Source organism: Euprymna scolopes, chromosome 39 (genome assembly GCF_053919585.1).
Source record: "Euprymna scolopes isolate OS-2025 chromosome 39, ASM5391958v1, whole genome shotgun sequence".
Taxonomy (NCBI): domain Eukaryota; kingdom Metazoa; phylum Mollusca; class Cephalopoda; order Sepiida; family Sepiolidae; genus Euprymna; species Euprymna scolopes.
The window spans coordinates 15,000,074-15,027,007 of record NC_136520.1 but is presented as its reverse complement, the minus strand read 5'-3'; the positions used below and the strand labels follow the sequence as shown (position 1 = coordinate 15,027,007).

Sequence of the window (26,934 nt, the reverse complement as noted above, 5' to 3'; positions counted from 1 at the left end):
AAGTCGAGAAAAATATATATATATAATTAAGAAAATCTGTTGTCTACAAGTAAGTATAGACAAAACAGAAAAACCAGCGTACATGTAGACTTTTTTTTTTTTAGAGTTCTTTAAATAACTCTAATTTATGTGAAAGTTCTTTTTGTCTACATAAAGCTGGTTTGCGCATCAGCACACTGACGGCCTCCAAGATGTTGGGGTGCTGTTTGTTCCGGGCTTTATGTATTGCCAAAATCAAAGCCAGAAATATTCTCAACTGGGAACGCGCATTTATCAAGGATGGATGTTTGTACTTTGAACGCATCCTTGTTTTCACTGTTGCTAAATATCGTTGTTTATAGTCGGTTGCGTGGTCCAACCTTACCCTTTTTTGATAGACTACGGTTTTCAAAGTTTTTATCAACTACTGATAATTTTCGCAGCAACAAAGCTCGTTCGAACAACCAGAGATGTTTGTCCGCACTTATTCGTACGGTGAAGGGTTAACAGTAGACCGTCATGTGTTCAACTTCTCAGGTGTCACTCTTTCCCATAATGAAAAAGTTGTATTAGCCAGAGGATTGGATGTCGGCATTCCCCCCCTGAATGATTGGTAGGGAAAGTTCTTTTGCTGAATTCGAAATATTAAACTCACGTCGTTCCAACGATGAATTGTTGTATATGAAGGCTAGGTTAGCTGAACTGGTGCACAAGTTCACGAACTCCTCTATCAATGTTCGTGAATTTGTATGGACTAAAATCCACTATCAAGCCGCCAAACTCCTTAAAACTAATAAGGATATTTACATCACTAAGCCGGATAAAGGCGCAGGTGTCGTTATCCTTAATACGAATGATTATATCGGAAAAATGTTGGATATTTTAAATGATAAATCCAAATTTAAAAGGCTTGGCGACACATCTGTTGATAGCACTTCGAACACTGAAGTTAAACTCCAGAAACAGTTTCTTCAAATACATAGGAGGAAATTTGTTAGTAAAGATACTTATGATAGAATCCGGCCCGTGGGTTCAGAACGACCCAGAATGTACGGGCTACCAAATATCCACAAGAACGAGGTCCCTTTAAGACCCATTCTTTCCATGATCGGTTCACCCCAGCATGAACTGGCAAAATGGTTGTCCGAGATTCTTGAGCCTGTACTAAAGGAATTCTCGGGTAACTGCATTGCGGATTCTTTTCGTTTCGCTGCCACTATGCGTGAACTTGATTTTAATTCAGAAACAACTTTCCTGTGTTCTTTCGACGTTACCAATCTTTTCACTAATATACCCCTTGATGAAACTATTCAAATTTGTTCGGATATGCTCTATCGTAGCACATTAACCCCTCCGGATTTTCCGGAGAATATTTTCCTTGAATTCATAGAACTAGCTACCAAGTTGGTCTGTTTTAGCTTTAATGACGTAATGTATCAACAGGTAGATGGTGTGGCCATGGGTAGTCCTTTGGGTCCTATCCTGGCCAATATTTTCCTAGGCTTTCAGGAATCCTTACTGTTTACTCAGGTTTCTAGACCTGTTCGTTATTGGCGGTATGTAGATGACACTTTTGTCATTTTTCAAGTGCCGCCATGAAGTAAGTGATTTTTTTCTGAAATTAAACAGTCTCCACCCGGCACTTAAGTTTACTATGGAGGAAGAGCAGAATTACTCTTTACCCTTTTTGGACGTCCTTGTAGAAAGGATAGGGAATCGGCTTAATACAACTATATACAGGAAACCTACCTTCAGAGGGGTGTATATTAGTTGGGATTCCTTTGCCCCTATGAACAGGAAAATAAGTTTAATTAAGACCTTGGTCCACCGTGCACTCATGATATGCTCGCCAAGCAAACTTGAGGAGGAACTTAAGAAAATAACGGACATGCTTATCAAAAATGGATTCCCTGGTGGTATAATGTCTAAGCATATTCGCCAAAAACTTACTAGTTTTAACACTAAGCCTCTTTTCGGTCCGGCTAAATGTCCGGTTTATTTGAAGCTCCCCTACATAGGTTCAATTAGTAGGGGTTTTGTTAGCAAGATCACTTCGGTTGTTTCCCACTGTTTTTACGCGGTGCAACCCCGAGTAGTGCTGTGTACCAAAACTGCCTTCCCAGCGTTTAAACACGATGTACTTCCCACGCTACAAAATAGTTTAATAATATATGAGTTTAGATGTCGGTGCGATGCTGACTACGTGGGTCGAACTTTTTAACGTTTAGGGGTCAGAGTGGCACAACACGTTCCTGGGTATTTACGCAAGCTTTTTATATCATCCGGGTCTTTAAGGAATACATCCGGGCCTTTACGGAATACATCCGGACGACCACCAAGTCTCGAATCGGCAATTGGTGTTCATTTGTACGAAAATAAAACTTGTGGCCAAGCATATTCTGATGAATGCTTCCGCATTTTACATAAAGCCCGGAACAAACATCACCTCAACATCTTGGAGGCCGTCAGTGTGCTGATGCGCAAACCAGCTTTATGTAGACAAAAAGAACTTTCACATAAATTAGAGTTATTTAAAGAACTCTAAGAAAAAAAAAGTCTACGTGTACGCTGGATTTTCTGTTTTGTCTATACTTACTTGTAGACAACGGATTTTCTTAATTATATATATATATATATATTTTTTCTCGGCTTCATCTCCTCCCCTTTTTCCATTCTCATTCGTTAATTTAATGCAACTTACCGACGAGATCTATTGAAAAGGGTCGGACGAAAGGTTAACCTCTAGATCCCTTAATTTTTTTTTTTTTTTACACGAAATTTCGTACGGATCCTTTTTTAATCGATGTTCTTTTTACCTATAATTCTTTTTAGTCGATCTGTCTCTATACAATTTCCCGTTTCTCTCTGTTTTTCACCCATAATGACTCCATTCATACTTTTCAAAGCAATATATATATATATATATATATATATATATATATTTACATATATATATATATATATATATATATGCATGCGTATTATTATAAATACATACATACATTTGTTTGAGCGCGAGTGTGTGATTTGTGTGTGTATGCTTGCGTTTTCACACTTATTTACCAAGCGGCTTCATTGTAGCGAATCTATGCTTATGTTTCTCTTGGTAAAAATCAGATAACGATTTTACGATCCTACTTTGAAGTAGGGTAAGCTACGCCAAGTTAATGTGACCTAGGCATGAAGACATATTTAATGAAAATGTGTAGGGGGAAAAAAAGAAAATTAATCAAATGGAAAATGGGCATTGAAATAAAGAAAGACACAAAAAATGAAGAGAAAATGAATAAGAAGAAAAGAAAAAAAAATGAAATTAAAAAAAACAGAAAAAACGAAGAATTAAAACAAGAATGGAAGACAGAGAATGAAAGAGAAACAATAAGAGTGAGAATGAAACGGAGAAAGAAAAAGTAAGAAGAAAAGAAATATAGTGAAAAAGGCAAATAAAGTTGCGCGAAAGAAGGAGTGATTAGAAATAGAAAGAAAGCGAAAGAAGGATTGAATAAAATAGAAAAAAAGCGAAAGAAAGAGTGAAAAGAAAAAAGAAAAAAAGCGAAAGAAGGATTGAAAAAAATAGAAAGAAAGCGAGACAAGGGGTGAATAGAAATACAAAGAAAGCGAAAGAAGGGTGAATGAACATAGAATGTAAGCGAAAGAAGGAGTGACTAGAGATAGAAAGAAAGTGAAAAAAGGGATGAATGAAAATAGAAAGAAAGCGAAAGAAGGAGTGAATAGAAAAAAGAAAGAAAGCGAAAGAAGGAGTTAATAAAAATTGAAGGTAAGCGAAAGAAGGAGTGAATAGAAATAGAAAAAAAGCGAAAGAAGGGGTGAATGAAAATAGAAAGAAAGCGAAAGAAGGAGTGAATAGAACAAAAGAAAGAAAACGAAAGAAGGCGTGAATAGAAATAGAAAGAAAACGAAAGAAGGAATGAATAAAAAAGAAAGAAAGCGAAAGAAGGAGTGAATAGAAAACAGAAAGAAACTGAAAGAAGAAGTGAATAGAAAAAACAAAGAAAACGAAAGAAGGAGTGAATAGAAATAGAAAGAAAGCGAAAGAAGGAATGAATAAAAAAGAAAGAAAGCGAAAGAAGGAGTGAATAGACAATAGCAAGAAAGAAAAAGAAGGGGTGAATGAAAATAGAAAAAAGCGAAAGAAGGAGTGAATAGAAACAGAAAGAAAGCGAAAGAAGGAGTCAATAAAAACAGAAAGAAAGCGAGAGAAGGAGTGAATAGAACAAAAGAAAGAAAGCTACAGAAGTGGGTGAATGAAAATGAAAATTAAGCGAAAGAATGAGTGATTAGAAAAAGAAATAAAGCGAAAGAAGCAAGGAATGAAAATAGAAAAAAGCGAAAGAAGGAGTGAATAGAAAAAAGAAAGAAAACGAATGAAGGAGTGAATAGAAAAAAGAAAGAAAGCGAACGAAGGAGTGAATAGAAATAGAAAAAAAGCGAAAGAAGGAGTGAATAGAAAAAGAAAGAAAGCAAAAGAAAGGGTGAATTAATATAGAAGGTAAGGGAAAGAAGGAGTGAATAGAAATAGAAAGAAAGCAAAAAAAGGGGTGAATGAAAATAGAAAGACAGCGAAAGAATGAGTGAATAGAAATAGAAAGAAAGCGAAAGAAGGAGTAAATAGAAAAAAAGAAAGCGACAGAATGAGTGACTAGAAATAAAAAGACAGCGAAAGAAGGAGTGAATAGAAAAAAGAAAGAAAACGAAAGAAGGAGTGAATAGAAAAAAGAAAGAAAGCGAAAGGATGAGTGAATAGAAAATAGAAAGAAAACGAAAGAAGGAATGAATAAAAATAGAAAGAAAACGAAAGAAAGGGTAAATGAAAATAGAAAGAAGGCGAAAGAAGGAGTGAATAGAAATAGAAAGAAAACGCAAGATTGGGTGAATAGAAAAAAGAAAGAAAGCGAAAGAATGAGTGAATAGAAATAGAAAGAAAGCGAAAGAAGGAGTTAATAGAAAAAAAGAAAGAAAGCGAAAGAAGGAGTGAATAGAAATAGAAAGAAAGCGAAAAAAGGAGTGAATAGAAATAGAAATAAAGCGAATAAAGGAATGAATAAAAAAGAAAGAAAACGACAGAAGGGGTGAATAGAAAAAAGAAAGAAAGCGAAAGAAGGAGTGAATAGAAGTAGAAAGAAAATGAAAGGAGGAGATAATAGAAAAAAAGAAAGAAAGCCAAAGAAGGAGTGGATAGAAAAAAGAAAGAAAACGAAAGAAAGAGTGAATAGAAATAGAAAGAAAGCAAAAGAAGGATTGAATAAAAAAGAAAGAAAGCGAAAGAAGGAGTGAATTGAAAATAGAAAGAAAGCAAAAGAAGGGGTGAAGAAAAATAGAAGGTAAGCGAAAGAAGGAGTGAATAGAAATATAAAGAAAGTGAAAAAAAGGGGTGAATGAAAAGAGAAAGAAAGCGAAACAAGGAGTGAATAGAAAAAAGAAAGAAAGCGAAAGAATGAGTGAATAGAAATAGAAAGAAACGAAATATTGAGTGAATAGAAAAAAGAAAGAAAGCGAAAGAAGGGGTGAATAGAAAAAAGAAAGAAAACGAAAGAAGGAGTGAATAGAAAAAGAAAGAAAGCGAAAGAAGGAGTGAATAAAACAGAAAGAACACGAAAGAAGGAGTGACTAGAAATAGAAAGAAAGCGAAAGAAGGAGTGAATAGAAAAAAAAAGAAAACGAAAGAAGGAGTGAATAGAAAAAAGAAAGAAAACGAAATAAGGAGTGAATAGAAATAGAAAGAAAGCGAAAGAAGGAGTGAATAGAAATAGAGAGATAACGAAAGAAGGAGTGAATAGAACATAGAAAGAAAGCGAAAGAATGAGTGAATTGAAAAAAGAAAGAAAACGAAAGAAGGAGTAAATAGAAATAGAAAGAAAGCGAAAGAATGAGTGAATAGAAAATAGAAAGAAAACGAAAGAATGAGTGAATAGAAAATAGAAAGAAATCGAAAGAAGGAGTGAATAGAAAAAAAAGAAAGCGAAAGAAGGAGTGAATAGAAAAAGAAAGAAAGCAAAAGAAGGAGTGAATAGAAATAGAAAAAAAGCGAAAGAATGAGTGAATAGAAAATAGAAAGAAAACCAAAGAAGGAGTGAATAGAAATAGAAAGAAAGCGGAAGAAGGGGTGAATTAAAATAGAAAGAAAGCGAAAGAAGGAGTGAATAGAAAAAAGAAAGAAAACGGAAGAAGGAGTGAATAGAAAAAAGAAGGAAAACGAAAGAAGGAGTGAATAAAAAAGAAAGAAAACGAAAGAAAGAGTGAATAAAATTGAAAGAAAGCGAAAGAAGGAGTGAATAGAAATAGAAAGAAAGCAAAAGAAAGGGTGAATGGAAATAGAAGGTAAGCGAAAGAAGGAGTGAATAGAAATATAAAGAAAGTGAAAAAAGGGGTGAATGAAAATAGAAAGAAAGCGAAAGAAGGAGTTAATAGAAATAGAAGGAAAGCGAAAGAAGGAGTGAATAGAAAAAAAAGAAAGCGACAGAATGAGTGAATAGAAATAGAAAGAAAGCGAAAGAAGGAGTGAATAGAAAAAAGAAAGAAAACGAAAAAAGGAGTGAATAGAAAAAAGAAAGAAAGCGAAAGGATGAGTGGATTGAAAATAGAAAGAAAACGAAAGAAGGAATGAATAAAAATAGAAAGAAAACGAAAGAAAGGTGAATGAAAATAGAAAGAAGGCGAAAGAAGGAGTGAATAGAAATAGAAAGAAAACGAAAGTAGGGGTGAATAGAAATAGAAAGAAAGCAAAAGAAGGAGTGAATAAAAAAAAGAAAGAAAGTGAAAGAAGGAATGAATAAAAAAGAAAGAAAACGAAAGAAGGGGTGAATAGAAAAAAGAAAGAAAGCGAAAGAAGGAGTGAATAGAAATAGAAAGAAAACGAAAGAAGGAGGTAATAGATAAAAAGGAAGAAAGCCAAAGAAGGCGTGGATAGAAAAAAGAAAGAAAACGAAAGAAGGAGTGAATAGAAATAGAAAGAAAGCGAAAGAAGGATTGAATAAACAAGAAAGAAAGAGAAAGAATGAGTGAATTGAAAATAGAAAGAAAGCGAAAGAAGGGGTGAATGAAAATAGAAGGTAAGCGAAAGAAGGAGTGAATAGAAATATACAAAAAGTGAAAAAAAGGGGTGAATGAAAATAGAAAAAAGCGAAAGAAGGAGTGAATAGAAAAAAGAAAGAAAACGGAAGAAGGAGTGAATAGAAATAGAAAGAAAGCAAAAGAAAGGGTGAATGGAAATAGAAGGTAAGCGAAAGAAGGAGTGAATAGAAATAGAAAGAAAGCGACAAAAGGAGTGAATAGAAAAAAGAAAGAAAGCCAAAGAAGGAGTTAATAAAAATAGAAATAAAGCGAAACAAGGAGTGAATAGAAAAAAGAAAGAAAGCGAAAGAATGAGTGAATAGAAATAGAAAGAAAGCGAAAGAAGGGGTGAATGAAAATAGAAAAAAGCGAAAGAAGGAGTGAATAGAAAAAAGAAAGAAAACGGAAGAAGGAGTGAATAGAAAAAGAAAGAAAGCGAAAGAAGGAGTGAATAAAAAAGAAAGGAAACGAAAGAAGGAGTGAATAGAATTAGAAAGAAAGCGAAAGAAGGGTTGAATAAAATAGAAAGAAAGCGAAAGAAGGAGTGAATAAGAAAAAAGAAAGAAAACGAAAGAAGGAGTGAATAGAAAAAAGGAAGAAACCGAAAGAAGGAGTGAATAGAAAAAAGAAAGAAAGCGAAAGAAGGAGTGAATAGAAAATAGAAAGAAAGCGAAAGAATGAGTGAATAGAAATAGAAAGAAAACGAAAGAAGGAGTGAATAAAAAATAGAAAGAAAGCGAAAGAAAGAGTGAATTGAAAAAAGAAAGAAAACGAAAGAAGGAGTGAATAGAAATAGAAAGAAAGCGAAAGAATGAGGAATAGAAAATAGAAAGAAAACGAAAGAATGAGTGAATAGAAAATAGACAGAAAGTGAAAGAAGGAGTGAATAGAAAAAAGAAAGAAAGCGAAAGAAGGAGTAAATAGAAAAAAGAAAGAAAGCGAAAGAATGATTTAATAAAATAGAAAAAAAAGCGAAAGAAGGAGTGAATAGAAAAAAGAAAGAAAACGAAAGAAGGAGTGAATAGAAAAAAGAAAGAAAACGAAAGAAGGAGTGAATAGAAATAGAAAGAAAGCGAAAGGATAAGTGAATAGAAATAGAAAGAAAGCGGAAGAAGGGGTGAATTAAAATAGAAAGAAAGCGAAAGAAGGAATGAATAGAAAAAAGAAAGAAAACGAAAGAAGTACTGAATAGGAAAAAGAAAGAAAGCGAAAGAATGAGTGAATAAAAAAGAAAGAAAACGAAAGAAGGAGTGAATAAAATAGAAAGCGAAAGAAGGAGTGAATAGAAAAAAGAAAGAAAGCGAGAGAAGGAGTGAATAGAAAAAAGAAAGAAAACGAAAGAAGGAGTGAATAGAAAAAAGAAAGAAAACGAAAGAAGGGGTGAATAGAAATAGAAAGAAAGCGAAAGAAGGAGTGAATAGAAAATAGAAAGAAAGCGAAAGAAGGGGTGAATGAAAATAGAAGATAAGCGAAAGAATAAGTGAATAGAAATATAAAGAAAGTGAAAAATAGGGGTGAATGAAAATAGAAAGAAAGCGAAAGAAGGAGTGAATAGAAATAGAAAGAAAGCGAAAGAAGGAGTGAATAGAAAAAAAAGAAAGCAAAAGAATGAGTCAATAGAAATAGAAAGAAAGCGAAAGGGTGAGTGGATTGAAAATAGAAAGAAAACGAAAGAAGGAATGAATAAAAGTAGAAAGAAAACTAAAGAAAGGTTGAATGAAAATAGAAAAAAGGCGAAAGAAGGAGTGAATAGAAATAGAAAGAAAACGAAAGAAGGGGTGAATAGACAAAAGAAAGAAAGCGAAAGGATGAGTGAATAGAAATAGAAAGAAAGCGAAAGAAGGAGTGAATAGAAAAAAAGAAAGAAATCGAAAGAAGGAGTGGATAGAAAAAAGTAAGAAAACAAAAGAAGGAGTGAATAGAAAATAGAAAGAAAACGAAAGAAGGAGTGAATAGAAATAGAAAGAAAGCGAAAGAACGAGTGTAAATTACGTAAACGGTGTGCAGGGTAGAACAATGAACATGCCGCTCTAAATAGAACAACCCTGCAGACTTATTTTAAAACTTTTATTAAAACAAAATCAATTCAGCTATCTTCCTTATATAGTAGAACTTACATGTATCCAATGTAACCGCCGTTATCTTTTATCATCGCCTCAATACGTGTCCAGAAGGTGGCCCATGCTTTTCCACAAGCGTCAGCGGGAGATAGGAGGATGGTGGCGATCAGGTAGGCTTTGTTGTTGTGGAAAGTCATGTTGGTATTATTCTCGACGTATGACTAAAAGAAGTAGTTTTGCGGTTTAGGTCAGGGGGAGGGGGGCAGTGAGAGAAAGGTCAGACGTTGTGTACTCCTTCTGAAGCCAACTCCGGGTCTATTTGGAGGTGGGCCGGCACCAGGTCCTGCTGCCACACTCAGTGTCTGCCAACGGCCACCTCAATGCACCAAGTGATAACCACACTCTTCAATACATCCATGTCCCCGTTGGTGTTGACTTTCAAGCCAACTTAAACATGTGAGGTGGCAAGATGTGGCCCTAATCTGAAACCACACCAAAGATTATAACTGTAGTCGGAAACTTTATGTTTATAACCCTAGGAGCGTCCCTGTTATTTGTGGCAATTTAGCGATGCTTTATTAAGTCGATATATTTGGAAAATTCGTAGAGAAGTCAACCGAAACACTAACAGCATTAGTGCTTTCATTTAGGAAAAAGGTGGAATCGCTCCAAGATCCAGCCATGCCCGATACTATCTGTTGAATGAGATTGCAAGGACCATCAAACCTCTTCTAATGCCTCCACTGAGCAAACAGCATAGGGGAAAAACGAATAGCTTGGGCACAGAATTACATGAAAATGGATTTCCAAAGGTTCTATTTAGAAATGAGGCCAATGCTACTTTGACGGTCCGGATAGATTGGACCAAAGTTCAAAACCCGAACCGAACTCCGACACGCCACAGAGTTCTTTCCTTGCGTATTTTATTTTATTCAAAATTCAAATTATAACAAATTTATAAATCCTTATTTTATACAAATTATATCCTTCACACACACACACACACACACACACACACACACACACACACACACACACACACACACACACACACATATATATATATATATATATATATATATATATATATATATATGTATGCATATCAGACCGCCCACCGTTGCCCAATCGTAAAATACGCATAAATATTTTATCTTAATTAATGTTAAGTAAGATTCCTTAGTAATTATAATCAGAAATTCCGTAGGTATTTACCTAATACTTAATTCCTTTAAAAATAAATGAAATAAAAAATGGAAAGAAACAGAGCATGTTCATACATGTATTTACTAAACAGTTCACTTCCTGTACGTAAAATTCATCGAAACTATAATCTAAAGATATAGAACCAAGAAGGATATTCATTAGACTTCCTGGAAACGATATCTAGAGAGTATTTTCAAATTTTATATGAGGAAGTTGTCATGTCTCACGACCGCGCATGCGCAATCATGAAACGTTGACACAAAGATACACATCCGTTGGTCCTCAGTCAAAACGGATTTACAAGTCTTCCACATGCCTGAATACAATATATATATATATATATATATATATATATATATATATATATATATATATATATACACACACACATATATATATATATGTATATATATATATATTATATATATATATAAAATGTGTAATATGTAGAACAAAATTACTTAACTATATAGGTGGGGAGGTTTCCTGACACACCTATTCCCAATTTTATAGATATATAGATATCTATTTAATTGAACGCCTGCCGTAGAGCATTTATGTATCTACTAGCCACTATCCTCGACTGTCTGTCGCCTCTCAGTAAAAAGGTTTGTTAGCGTAACCTTGTATGAGGATACCTTTATTTCAAGGAAACCTTGAATAAATATTTAAAAAAATATATAGTCTACTCAGCACAATATGATTCACTTAATAATGCTAAACCACACTGAGTTATACGAGGAATAGCGCATCGTTTCTAGGCGATGTTACCCCAAGTACCAGCTTGAAGCTGGGTACGTAGCCATACTAGGTGATTTCTTGTTCTGGACTCAAGTAAGACCAAGAGACCATGAGAAAGATATACTACAATATACTTAAATGATCAGTTGGGGAGTAGCAACATATATTCTTAACTTCCTTACTAACTCAATGTTTAAGCTTTAAAAAAAGTTGATACAATATAAAGAATTATTATGTATCCTATATAAGTCTAAAGTGTTAGCCTTTAGAATGGGGGGCCCTTGATTTTTGAGAACGTCAATTTTAATAAAATAGAAACAATGCAGAAATATGTTTGCTCTGTCTCAATAAAAAATTGATATCATTAGATCCACAAAAAACTGTTATTGTTAGAATGAAAAATATAAATCTAAATGGTGATTCAAAATATGTAATACATATTTGATATTTTTACTAATTAATAAATATGCCACTATAATAGAAAGTCTTAATAATAAGTAATTATTTTAAATACAAATTTATTTAAATAACCGGATATTTTTCCGGTTTCAATGATCAAAATAAATACAAAATATCAACATTGCTTTATTTTACACTATAATCTAAACACTTATTGCTTGATTCATTGTTTCAATTATTACTATTTCGCTAACATATCACGAAAAAATAAAGAATAAAATGTTTATTACTTATTATTACAACGCCCTATGCCAGCTGTTTAAATAATTACTTGAAAAAGTGGTGACTTCCATGTAAAAAAAAAAAAAAAACTGAAAAAAACGTATCTTAGGACTACCGAATTCCGGGGTTCTACTGCACGCGTTGACGTGCAAACCTACCCATCCACATTTCGTTATTGTAGTTAGTATCAATTATCCGACTTCTGGGGCAGTTGGTTGCGTTCAATTTTAATAAGAGACTTTCACAGTGTATTGATGAAGGGGAGACTGCCAACTGAACACAGCTTCAAGTTGTAAATATCACCCACGTCCAGGTTTGACATTCATGCGCGTACTATCGTCATTCTTGTCGTTTCAGATTGCAAGCAAGCAAGCTTTTGAGTCGCGCAAATGTCAATGAAGACAGAGGATTAAATTACGACGCCGGAAAATATCGCTTGGATTACTTGTCCACGATTTGGAATCCATACACCTGTTCGTCTTCCTGGTTCGGTTTCAGCGCGTATCTCTGTGTCTGCACGGCCGGTAAACAAAAGGGCGATTTTACACCCCATGTCATGATAACGCTGTAAAAATGTCTATAGCTATGAACTCTGTGAATAAACTAATTCAAATTCAATCATAAAAAATGTTGAAGAAAAAATTAAATAGGTTTACTGCATGAAACATGTATTTATTAAACAGACGATCAAACTCTTACTTACGTAAATGAATAACCTTTGTAATATATCTACTGCATAAGCACACGTTTACAGGTAATGACCGAAAGACATTTTATTATTACGAGAATAAGTTAGCATGTGTGCTATTTTCTGTGTCACGCTTTCATCCGCGTCGTTTAATTTTTATGTACTTCCTTTTCTTGTCATAAATTATTTTACCAAAAACTCTTCATAAGTTTTGGTTTAGGTTTCCATTATAGCTGATGGCACTTAAGTCATAATTTTTTTTATAAATAATTTTATCAAGAATTCTTCATAAGTTTTGGTTTCGGTTTCGATTTTAACTAGTGGCACTCTAGTAATATAATTTTATAAATAATGTATATATGTGTTATCTATTATTTATGTGTGTCATACTTTTGATGGAATCTAATTATTCATACAACATAGTTTTACTTAAATGTGAGTTGGGAATAATTTTCCTGAATGCGAATTCTAAATAATATATATTTTTTTACGAATTTGGCACCCCCAAATAGGAGCTGGCATATATATATATATATATATATATATATATATATATATATATATATATATATATATATATATATATATAACTATCCACCCACACGCTTTTTGTCGATTACGTTTGATCGTTAGATTCAGCCAATCTGATGAGTCGTAGACGACGTAAAATGTGTCAGTGGAATAATTATATTAAAAAAAAACAATATAGTCATAGAGAGAGAGAGAGAGAGAGAGGTTTATAAATACCTGTTTATATACATATATGTATACACATATACATGCATATATGTTGCCATATATCTATATAAACAAACGCATTAAAATACATTTTTAAAATATGATTTTGATCAATACATCGCTATTGTTATTCTGAGAAGCTTCTTGTATAATGAGAAAATGGGGTAGATAATTATTTTGTTAATCTTAGAAAACAAAAATAAAATATGTCACACATGTATCATGAAGGTTTTCGATTCTTGCTAGAATCATGTTCAAGTGACAAAACGTCATAACTATAGTCTAATGTTTATGAATATGCCATTCATATAGGCAACACCACCTTTGCTAAAAACAAAGCAATTTGGCGTGTACGTAAACGCTCTGCTAAACGTTTACACACATCTTAAACATGCCTCTCATCTTTGAGATGTTTTAGGTGGAGAAAAGCTCTTTGTCAAGACATAGTGAGACACCTGACTTCACGGGAAACCTGCGGTTGTTATTGAGGAAATTGATGATGTTGATGCTCCAGATCATCGGAATGCATTGATAAATTGTGTTGACACCAGCAGTCACTCAGAATATCTAAGAAAGGAATGAAAGTTCAGTAGAACATTGTTTTGTTTCTTATACTTTATTACACTTTAGTAATATGTTTCCAGGAAATGAGACCATTTTATTGCCACCATTTTTGTTAAATATTATGATTACATCGCAACTCTGATGATTGTTAAATAAATATAACATGATTCGATAGATTAGGTGTTACATTTATTTGTAAAACAAAACTCTGAAACACTAGTATTATTATTTCGTGAGATACACAGATTATTAAGTCGCCAACGTATATTTAGATTAACACAAGCGCACAGATAACTTGAATACCTATTGGACAGCACATTACTGCCTACTGGAGAGAACTGGAATGCCTACTAAACACTATGCTCGATTGTCTAATGTCTCTCTGTGCGGGGAGTACCAGAATAACCTGCCATGAGGATATTGTCCCCAGAAGTTAACACTGGCCAAATATTCAAAATCCCATGGTATTCGCTGCCCAGATAAGATCTCCACGCTATGGCTAACTTACATTGGCTTTTGCGAGGAATGGTACACCTCCTTCAAGTGATGTTACCTCAAGTAATAACACGAAGCTGAATAAGCCACCAAATCAGATAATGTTTTGTCCTAGAATCCAGTAAGACCAAGAGACCAAAAGGAAAGTTATACTATAGCATATAAAATGGCTAATTGGTGAGACAAAAATTATGTTCTCAATTTCTTTGCAAGCTTAGTGTTAGAGAGATAAATAACTTTAATAGAACGTTCGAATATCTATGTATCTTATATAGAGTTCAAGTGTTAATCCCAGGTAGTAGGCCCCTTGATTTCTGAGAACTTTGACTGAAGTAAAATTAAAAAAAATATGTCGAAGTTGGCAGAACTAGGATACAAGTATACATTTTGCTCATTAGTATTGGCCCATCCCCAGCTACGAAGTGTTTTGTCGGATTTTAACCGACTGAAGGGGGGGCGTTTCTGCAACTCAACGGCTAAACTTGAACTCGACGTAGAAGGAAAACACAATGAAACTCTTAACTTGTGTGGAGAACCCTGTTCGGCTTTTCTCGGCTAACTGGAGTTGCAACGTATTGCCTCGTTGCTTACAACGACAAATTGTCTTTGTAATAGTAACTGTTAAACGTGTAACTTGACTAAACAAAAAAGTCCAACTAACACATCAACGGTAGGGGTGTTTTTTCACCTACAAGTTGATGCTATGCACAGTTCAGTCCGACCCACGTGGTGGACAACAAACTACTACTACTAAAATCAGTCGACCAAGCACATTTGTAAACCTTTTGCTTGAACGACTGCCTCCCAGAATTCCACTGCCTCCCCTCTCCACATCGAGTTCCGGTCAGTAATAATTACCACAGTTTTAGGTGATTCACGAGGCGCAAATTCGTGTCGCACACATTTCATCTGTCAGCATTTGCTGCGGGAAACATTTGCTTGATATGCACTTACGGGGAGGCATCTTGCATCAAGTTGCTGGTAAACCATTACCTGAAGTACTACCTTGTCGCCGACCCGTCAGGTGAGCTTGTACATCAGCCCCATTGAAGTAAACACGCCTACAGGTACCAGCCTAGAAATTTCGACGATGTCTGTAAAACAGATATTTTTTTTTTACTTTCGCATTGATATTAAAAGCCTACGTTTTAATTAAAATTATTTAATCTTCTTAATAAACTCCGTCATGGATATGCGAGCGACTACATGAACATTAAGTAATTCGCATAATCCTTTGAAATAAAAGCGTTCATAAATTCTTTCTTCACTTTTATTGTATTAGAGGATGGGTTACATTTGACTATTACGCTGAATTATATTTATGCATAGTTTCTATATTCTGCATAACTGAGAAAAATTTTAGAAAATATTGTAACCCAGGGACATATATATATATATATATATATATATATATATATATATATATATATATATATATATATATATATTACAATAATTAATTTTAATACCTACAAGCACTAGCATATCATTCTTTTCGGAAATCATCAGGGCAAGGTGACACGATTACTACCGGTCGAGAGTTCGAACCCAGCCACGAAGACATCTCTGGCTCCATTAGCAAGGAATTATCGTCAAGGCCAATCTCAACCAGGAGAAATATTGTTGAAATTTTAACATTCTTTTTTTATTTCTGCCGTCACATCCGGCCATAGTGATATAATAATTATAACATCATGATCTGCTCCGCGAGATAAGGCGACCGACTTTCTATTTAAATTTTAAACTGGTCAACAGTAAGAAAGCGAGTTACTTAAAGGGACTGGCATAAATAGTACCGTAATAATTGTATTACATACAGACACTAGTTTTTCTTCCTTTCGGAAAAAAAAATCAGTGCCACGATTACTACCGGTCGGAGATTCGAACCCAGCCACGAAACCATTTCTGACAGATTAGCAAGGAACTCTAAAGACCAATATAAACTGCGAGAAATATGGTTGGAATTTTAACATTTAATTTTTAATGTTATAACATCCGGTCATAGTGATCTAATGATTATGACATATAAAAGTGAGAGACTAAATATGTATTAGGTATACATTTTTGCAGAAAGGAAGGGAAGGAATGCTATCTAGTTGATTGAGCAGTTTGTTATCTATTTAATTATCGGTGAATCTTTCTTTGTATCTGTTTACCTATCGATCTGGCTATCTGTTTACTTGTTTATCTATCTATATATAGATCAATATATCTATCTCACTGGCAAGTAAAGGAGGAGATGTCAACAATGTTTTGATAAAGTTGTTAAAACATGAAAAAACTGTAAATTATACAAGTTGCACCGAAAGCTCTACAACAGCTGATCAGAAGTTGACGTGTCTGTTTGTCACGTGTTCTAGTTAGTTGGGCATAGAGTTGGAGTTAGAATTCAGACGCCAAGCAGAGCGGATGGGTTAACGGTTTTCTCTCAAAATGGAGACTAAGAGAAACCCTGACGCAGAAATTATTCTCTTCCAATTGCTTCTGCGAACGACACCTGGGAAGTAAAATAAAAATTTATATAAAATCAATCATCGGCTTGGAGTTTGAAATGCTTTCATCTACAGGTTCCATTTTCCATCTAAGAACAGATGAAATTCCCAGGTGCAGAAAAAGAGAAAAGAACCAACGCTGCAGAAGAAATATATGTCGAAATACAGGTACGTGACAAACACACAAACCCACGCATAGGTACATGTAGGCTGATCATGGGCCGTAAATAGACTGGTCAAGTATATACACATAACAAAACCAAATAGGTCACAAAGACAACACATGCTTCAACTAGTGCACTACCACAGTAAACATTTAGCGACACATATACACATTGTAATGTAGCATATATGCCTGGATGGGTACTGACAACAATATAATATATAGCTGTTTGCTTTACGATATTCCAGTATATAATCAGCATAGTTTCATACAAAATTCATTCCAATATTCAAAATGAATCGTCATAATAAAGGTTAGTACTTACTTTTCAGATAATAGGTGATACCAATTAGTGCCATAATAATTTATTAAATTGAAATTGACTTCAAATAATCAGCTTTCAGATATTAAAAGGGCAAACATTATTGCTTCATTTAGTGAAGGATATTCTTAGATATAAATTGCTAGAAAATGGAATGTTTAAGGAGAGGAGTTCAAACAACGATTAAAAATCTCCAAGGAAGCAAAGTCTTTCAAAAACAGAAAAAGACAAAACCCCAAAATGTCAACAACTGCCAGGGAATAAAGATCTTTGAAAAAAAACATACCTTGCAGATATTAAAAGTAATTCTTCAAAGCTTGCTTCTGAAGTAATGGAAGACGCAAATACAATCAGATCAGCTAAAAAAATGAGTAGAAGGTTATTACATGTGGAATTAAAAATATGCAAAGTAAGCAAAAAGCCATACTTGCCTCAGGCCAACAAGAAAAAATGACTTGAATTTGCAAAAAAAATAAAAATAAAAAATAAAAAATAAAGTAATAAAACAAGAAAAATGACTTGAATTTGCAAAAAAAAAAAAATTAAAAATTAAAAATAAAATAATACAACAAGAAAAATGACTTGAATTTGCAAAAAAAAAAAAATTTTTAAATAAAATAAAATAATAAAACATGAAAATTGGACGCCTGATGATTTGCTGGCAAATTGTTTGCTCGCGTCCTTCTGCAAAAACTTCCAAAATTTCAGGTAGAATTTAAATTTATCTGAAGATATACAAAACTAGAAAATGTATTTGGAAACGGCGTAGCAAATGAAAATATCTTCCTTATAAAAATTTCTTTCATTTTTGTTTCTTATTTCATGAGTTTAACCTCAACAATTCAATCTTAACAATTTAACCTGAACAATTTAATCTTAACAATTTAATCTTAACAATTTAATCTTTACAATTTAACCTTAACAATTTAATCTTAACAATTTAATCTTTACAATTTAACCTTAACAATTTAATCTTAACAATTTAATCTTAACAAATTAATCTTAACAATTTAACCTTAACAATTTAATGTTAACAATTTAATCTTAACAATTTAATCTTAACAATTCAATCTTAACAATTTAATCTTAACAATTTAATGGCAACAATTTAATCTTAACAATTTAATCTTAACAATTCAATCTTAACAAATTAATCTTAACAATTTAACCTTAACAATTTAATGTTAACAATTTAATCTTAACAATTTAATCTTAAAAAATTAATCTTAACAATTTAATCTTAACAATTTAATCTTAACAATTTAATCTTAAAAATTTAATCTTAACAATTAAATCTTAACAAATTAATCTTAACAATTTAACTTAACAATTTAATGTTAACAATTCAATCTTAACAATTCAATCTTAACAATTCAATCTTAACAATTTAATCTAAACAATTTAATCTTAGCAATTTAATCTTAACAATTTAACCTTAACAATTAAATCTTAACAATTAAACCTTGACAATTTAATCTTAACAATTTAATCTTTACAATTTAATCTTAACAATTTAATCTTAAAAATTTAATCTTAACAATTTAACCTTAACATTTTATCTTAACAATTTAATCTTAACAATTTAATCTTAACAATTTAACCTTAACAATTTAATCTTAACAATTTAATCTTAACAATTCAATCTTAAAAAATTAATCTTAACAATTCAATCTTAACAATTTAATCTTAACAATTTAATGGCAACAATTTAATCTTAACAATTTAATATTAACAATTTAATCTTAACAATTTAATCTTAACAATTTAATCTTAACAATTTAACCTTAACAATTTAATCTTAACAATTTAATCTTAAAAAAGTAATCTTAACAATTAAATCTTAACAATTTAATCTTAACAATTTAATCTTAACAATTTAATATTTACAATTAAATCTTAACAATTTAACCTTAACTATGTAATCTTAACAATTTAATCTTAACAATTTAATCTTAACAATTTAATCTTAACAAATTAATCTTAACAATTTAACCTTAACAATTTAATCTTCACAATTTAATCTTAACAATTTAATCTTAAAAATTTAATCTTAAAAATTTAACCTTAACAATTTAATCTTAACAATTAAATCTTAACAAATTAATCTTAACAATTTAATCTTAACAATTTAACCTTAACAATTTAATCTTAACAATTGAATCTTAAAAATTTAATCTTAACAATTTAATCTTAAAAATTTAATCTTAACAATTTAATCTTAACAAGTTAATCTTAACAATATAATCTTAACAATTTAATCTTAAAAATTTAATCTTAACAATTTAATCTTAAAAATTTAATCTTAACAATTTAATCTTAACAATTTAACCTTAACAATTTAATCTTAACAATTTAATCTTAACAAATTAACCTTAACAATTTAATCTTAAAAATTTAATCTTAACAATTTAATCTTAACAATTTAATCCAAACAATTTAATCTTTATAGAACGAATCTTTAAAAAGCAAGTAAACGTATTCAATTTGATAATATTTCAAATACTGTCTCTAAGCATTCAAGCAAGGTTATTTTAACAACAATAACGCATTTCCTTTTATATAGGAGGTTAATAGCACGTCACCGTTAGAATTATACACCTCTAGCAACCACGTGCTATTGGAATAGGGAAACATATTTCTAGTATTTAAATTAAAAAGTAACTTGCAAAATGCGTTTAAAACCAACCATAAAATTAAATAATTTTTATTCTTAAAAATCCATCATTTTTTTGTTGCTCTATATTTATGCTTATTTATTTAGAACATGTTTCTCGCCAACGAAATAACGGTGGTTTCACGCCAAATGTAATCACTGTACTGACCAGGAAATGTCAAACATAAAGATCACAAACATCTTCCGTAAGACACGATTCCAAATCAAATCACCTTGTGTCAAAGTAGCTATACGTTTGGAGTGAAAAACCGCACAAAAATGAAAATAAAATTACTTTTACGCTGCGGTATAGTATAAAACTTCTACACTAAAATTTTGTATTATGTTAAATTAGATCACATCTTAGACATGTTATACTCAACAGTAGCGGCTGGAATAACGGATTGCACATATATGAACCACTTAGTATGTATGTATGTATATATATATATTAAATATATATATTATTATATATATTAGTATATGTATATTAATATATATATATTAATATATATATTGGTATATATATTTATATATATATAAATATGTATATATATATGTATTTATATATATCAAAATATATATATATTAATTGATATATATATTAATATATGTATACATTGATTAATATATATATGTATATATGCATATTAATATGTATATATATATTTATATGTATATAAGTATATATATGCCTATACTTATATATATATAAATACATGTATTAATATATATTATATGTTTATATATATATATCTATATTAATATTTATATATTAATATATATCTAAATATATATGTTAATATACATATGTTAATATATATAAATATATATATATTAATATATATATATATATAAATATGTTAATATATATATGTTAATATATATATATATTAATATATATATTAATATATATATATGAATATACATATTGATATATATATATATATATATAAATATTTTTAATATATTATGTATAGTCGTATATATATATATATAAATATATTTATATATATATATATATATATATACATGTATATATATAAATCAATAATATTAAAAACCCAACTAAAGAATCATGGCTGATTTTAAACAGTTAACATACTAATACAGCTTAACATCACAAGTGTGTTTAATTATTATCGGCGCACCGGTGGAAACGTCGATATCAATAATTTTGTATTAAGTACATGGGAACCATGATTCTTTACCTATTCATTTTAAACATAAATTCAAGTTATTATATAAAAAAATTAGCCATAGCTCCTCACAGTTCAATATAGCCTAAAATGGATTGAGTACTTATTTACTTGTATAGAAGCATATGAAATCCCCTCCTTTGCATCGTGATGGGTCCTCCAATAAAGCATAGAATCAACTGATTTAATTGTTTTCAATTAAATCATTGCGATGACAATAAAAGTATTAAAACCGAGAAACACGCGTTTATCTTTATATATTTTGGATGAAGTCTAAATCTATATCTGTCTGTCTCTCTCTCTCACACACACACACACACACACACACACACACACACACACACACACACACACACATATATATATATATATATATATGTACAAACATCATTACTTCCAACAGAAGGATTTTGTTTAGTTATACTTTTTTAATTTTTAATTTTTCCTGATGATTCTTTTTGTGTATAAACTAAACGTATTAATAAATGTCTCATCGTTAGATTTGTCCTTTCGAAACATGTCGCAATTTTTTTGTTTTCGTCTTTCGTCAAGACATCGTCAGAAATGTGTAAGATTTGGTTGTGCTGACAGAGACAGTGCTGAAAGCAGTAGTAGTGGCGAAACAGTTATTGCGTGTGAAGCCGTTTTTGCACAGTAGGAGGGAGGTTGTGTCTAGTTTTTAGTTGAAGGCCGGACCAGAAAGGTGAATGTAAATACAACACGCATTTTTAATTGTTTTGGCTGGTGTAAAAAGTAAACATATTTAGGACAGGTATATGAGGTCATATATATATATATATATATATATATATATATATATATGTGTATATATATATATGTATATATATATACCTATGTATATATGTATATATATATGTATATATATGTATATATATATGCATATAAATATATATATATAAATATATGTATATAAATATATGTATATATACATATATACATTTATATATACATATATGCATATATATGCATATATACACATATATATACATATATATATACATATATATATGTACATATATACGTTTTTTTTATTGCCGTATCTTTCTGTTAAGGTACATTATTGTTTCGGCTACTCGGCCGTTTTTTGGCCGTCTGTAGCGTCCTCAGGCTTTTACAGAAATGTTCGCTATTTTGGGATGAAAGAGTGAAAGAGTGAATGAGGTCAGGGGGGGGGCTGCGAGGAGGGCGGAAGAAAGAGACAGAGAGAAAGGGAACAAGGAGGGAGGTGGAGGGCGCTTGGTATGTTTATAATGTTTTAGTTTTGGGGTTTAAGGAACTTGTGGGGGAGGGTCTGGGAAGTTAATTCTGGTGTGGCCGAGGGCATAGGGATACATGAGGGGAAGCGGAATGTGTGGGGATCGGAGGATGATTGTTACTTTAAAGTTCGAGTCTTGGTGTTAAAGTTTTTAGCGTCTCAAGAAAATTTGACGCGAGTGTCTATGCATGCAGCCGAACATTTGTACATATATTTGCATGCCATGGCGGGGATGTATGTGTACTTGTGACCGTTTCTTTTAAGTATATATATGTGTACGTGCGCATGTTTGTATCCGTGGCGACGACCGCTAGCTAACCCTCTCCAAACAATTAACAACAAAATAAAAACTAAAAATAAATAACCCGAATCATAGCCCTCCCCCCGCCTCCAAACATAAGCGAACACTCAACAGGTCAAGACATACTTACTAAGAAATCATCTCACCAACGAGTATTCCAATTATAGGGTTAAAAAGCTACAACCAGAACGTGCCCCCATACTTACAAAACAGTTTAAGCGTTGCCTTAAGGAGAAGTGCTTTCCAACACGCTGGAAAACCTAATCAGTATGGCCTGTATTTAAGAATTCAGGTGATAATTCATCTCTCTCTCTCTCTCTCTCTCTCTCTCTCTATACAGACCAATAATCTCCTGTGTGTAACGAGTAAATTGCTCGAATCCATATCAAATAGTCAACCAACTCAGCAGAAATAACCTTCTTAGTAACACGCAATATGGTTTCCGTTCTGCTTGATGTACAGCAGACGTGCTAACGGTTATATCTCATAGAATTAGCGAATCTCTCGGTAAAGGTTTCATTTCTAGGGCAATTGCTCTTGACATATCAAAGACCTTCGATAAGGTATGACATAAAGGGCTACTTCACAAGATTTCCAGCTACGGTATAACTGGAAATGCTTTCTCAATCATTAAATCATTTCTCTCTGATAGGCTCATAAGAGTAATGGTTGATGGGCAGAACTCAGGGGCCCACAGTATTAATGCTGGAGTCCCTCAAGGGTCCATCCTGGGCCCAACTCTCTTATTGATCTACATCATTGATCTCCCAAACACACATACTAAAATCATTCGTTGACATCTAGGCTGATAACACGCCATCTATGGCAACACATCAAAGGCCGTAAGTGACAAAGTTCTCTCTGATTCTCTCTCCTCTGATCTTGAGCGCGTGGTACAGTGGGGGAATATGTGGCTGGTTACCCTTAATACATCTAACACCAAGCTCCTATCATTACATCACAAACGCTCTGATCCCCATCTGCCATCGATTGAAATGGATGGATTTCGTCAAGGGGAGGCCCCATGTTTTGATAAGCTTCTGGGTTTGACCTTTACTCCTGATCTGAAATGGAACACATACATCAAGTCTGTGGTCAAGGTCGCTGGGAAAATGGTGGGATCCTTCTACCGCTCCAGAAACTATCTCACTAATGATGCAATTCTCTATCTATATAAAAGACAAGTGCGTCCAAGGATGAAGTACTGCTGCCATATCTGGGCAGGAGCTGCTAAAAACAGCCTATCCTGCCTTGAGAGAGTACAAAATAGACTTCGTGGCTTAGTGGGGGATGCCCTTTTCTCTTCCCTGCAATCTCTCACCCACAGAAGAGACGTTGTGAGCCTGTCTTTGTTTTATCGTTATTTCCATGGAAGGTGCTCGTCTGAGCTCTATTCTCTGATCCCCCTCGCCAATCTTTCACGAAACCCACCCGACTACCTGAAACCACTGTCAATAATTTCCCCACTTTTTATCCGTACCTAAATCAAAACGTAGATTCCATGAACAAAGCTTCTTTCTTAGAACTGCACGCCTGTGGAACTCTCTGTCGCCTGCCTGTCCCTTCCCCCGACTTCAACTTGGATATCTTCAAGTCCACCACAAACAAATTCCTGATGAACATCCCCCTTAAGTAATGACACTTTATCAAATCTCCAATATTAACTATTACTACGATACTATCCCATTTATTACTGTACACACAACAACCCTTATCCCCGAGTTGCTTCTGGGTCTTGATAATTGGTTACCCCAACGTAAAAGTAAAGGTTTGAAAACCAACAAACGAAGACTCGCCTTGAGGCGACTTATGTTTCAGTAGAACGCGTTGCTGAAACAATTGACAGCATGTAATATACGTATCCTACATACTAAAATTCAAAGATACTACAAAAAGATTAATACGTGAAATAGAACAAATCAGAAAGAAATGTGTAAAACAGAAACTCAACGCTCGCCTACCTCAACAATATATGTTTAGATGAAACATTTCTGCCTAAATACACGCGATATATATATATATATATATATATACATACATATATATATATATATATATATATATATATATATATATATATATAGACGAATATTGGCTGAAGAGAGTTTGATAAGGATATCTTAAACGGTCCTTATTATTATTGAAACAGACGGTAGCAATGACTTGTCTCATCTAACAACTTTCCGTACGCAAAATATAAACACGCTTCATTTCGGATTTTCCTTTTAATTGAGCACTCTGCTGGATTTCTTTTTCCAAAAAAACTAATCATATATATATATATATATATATATATATATATATATATATATGTGTGGGTGTGTGTGTGTGTGTGTGTGTGTGTGTATACCTGTGTGTGTACCTGTGTGTGTGTGTGTGTATGGATGTGTCTGTGTCTGTGTTTGTGTATAAAATAAAATACGAATCAAGTGCGCTTGAAAGCCAACATAATATTAGGAGAAGAAACAAATATATTACTGGTATGTATAACATAAACATATTTCAAAGCTAAAGTCCGTCTTTAATATGTTGTTTTCTTTCCTTTTTCTTTACTTATTTCTCTCCATGTTGTTTCTTGGAGAAAGAAAAGTGAAGAGACGCGCGTTGTATATCCGCGGTTGTATTTTGAAATCTTGGGACAGAGCCTAGGCAACGCGCGAATAAAGTCAAGGGTGTGAATTCCGTATAGAACTGTTGATTTAATTTGAATAAAATAAAATACGCATCAGGTGCGCTTGAAAGCCAAATCACAGCGTAATATTACGAAAATAAACAAATATAAAGAGCCGCACGTTGTATCTTAGCGGTAGTATTTTGAAATCTTGGAACAGTGCGTTTATATATATATATATATATATATATATATATATATATATATATATATATATGTGTGTGTGTGTGTGTGTATGTGTGTATTTATTTATATTATATATATGTGTGTGTGTGTATTTATTTATATTATATATGTGTGTGTGTGTTTATATATATTATATATATGTGTGGGTGTGTATATGTATATATATATTATATATGTGTGTGTGTGGTTGCATATATATATATATATATATATATATATATATATATAATTTTCGGCATTTTTCGGGTTTAATTGTAATGAAAATTCATGTAATGGAAATTTAACAAACATTTCATGTTTTTTTTTTCTCACAAGAAAATTAATATTAGAACAAAGAGAAATAACTCTGCTGCAGTTCTAAACTTTCTCCGCCATCTTTATTCTATCGATGCAGTGCCACCGAAAGTTGCATGAAATGTAGAACATTCATGCGCAAATAATTTTCATACTTAAATTCTATTACTGATGTCGACGTGTTTTATGTGACACAACTATGCATACACACGTGTCTTAATATTTTAAACTTACGTAGTGTTACATATTGTTCTTCACTTCGAAAATTATATTATCTGCATATATATATATATATATATATATGTGTGTGGGTTTGTATGTATATGTGTGTGTGTTGGTTTGTGTGCGTGTATGTTTGTGCGTTTTTACGTGTGTGTACGTGCATGCGTTCTCGCGCGTGCTTGTATGTATGCGTGCGTGCGTGTATGTATTTGTGTGTATGTGTGCGTGTACCTATATGTGCGTAGGTGTGTGTGCGTGCGTGCGTGCATGTGTATTCGGGCGTACATGTGTGTGTGTGCGTGTATATGCGTGCGTTTGTGTATGTGTGCGTGCGTGTGTGCGTGTATGTGTGCATGTAATGTGTGGTGTGTCAGATATTGCCGGTACCAGCAAATTCATAGGTTCGCTAGGATATCCATTTCCAATTATCTTTCCACTGACGAGAAGTATGCATTTCTTTGAAATTTTATGGATTAAGGAAATTTCAATAAATCTTTTTTTGAGTATCCTTCCAAACAATAAATTCATGCAAACTATTTTTACAGTCCTATCACCGCTTTTTAAAACTTAGGCGATACTCGATGATAACGGAGAAATAGACAAAGAGATCGTAAGCTGATTATACCTGGCACGAGATAGCGGCAAACAATGGGTGATATGCGCAAAAGATTACTTAAGAATACGGTTTAAGTATTTATTTGCATTAGACATGAAGACGGAAATTATGCAGTCGATTGAGAAGCAGTCTCTTGATATCTTTGTCTACCGATAAAACTGTAACATTGGCTCCTACTTGTCTTCACTAGTTGTTGTTGGGATAATAAAAGTAATGCAAATTGTAACCTTTAAAAAGAAATTACTTTATTTGCCTTTTTAAATTTTGGTGTTATATTATTCACAGGCAAGATACACCTCATTGGTTTCAGGACTAA

The 26,934-nt window shown here is 32.5% G+C and overlaps 1 protein-coding gene across 1 annotated transcript; it reads left to right on the top strand.

Moving 5' to 3' along the window:
• The first annotated feature begins 585 nt into the window (after nt 1-585).
• LOC145263576 (uncharacterized) lies at nt 586-26,934 on the top strand. Its single transcript, XM_080120422.1, has 2 exons — nt 586-1,382; nt 26,904-26,934. The coding sequence occupies exons 1-2, from the start codon at nt 586-588 to the stop codon at nt 26,932-26,934; spliced, it is 828 nt and encodes a 275-aa protein (XP_079976548.1).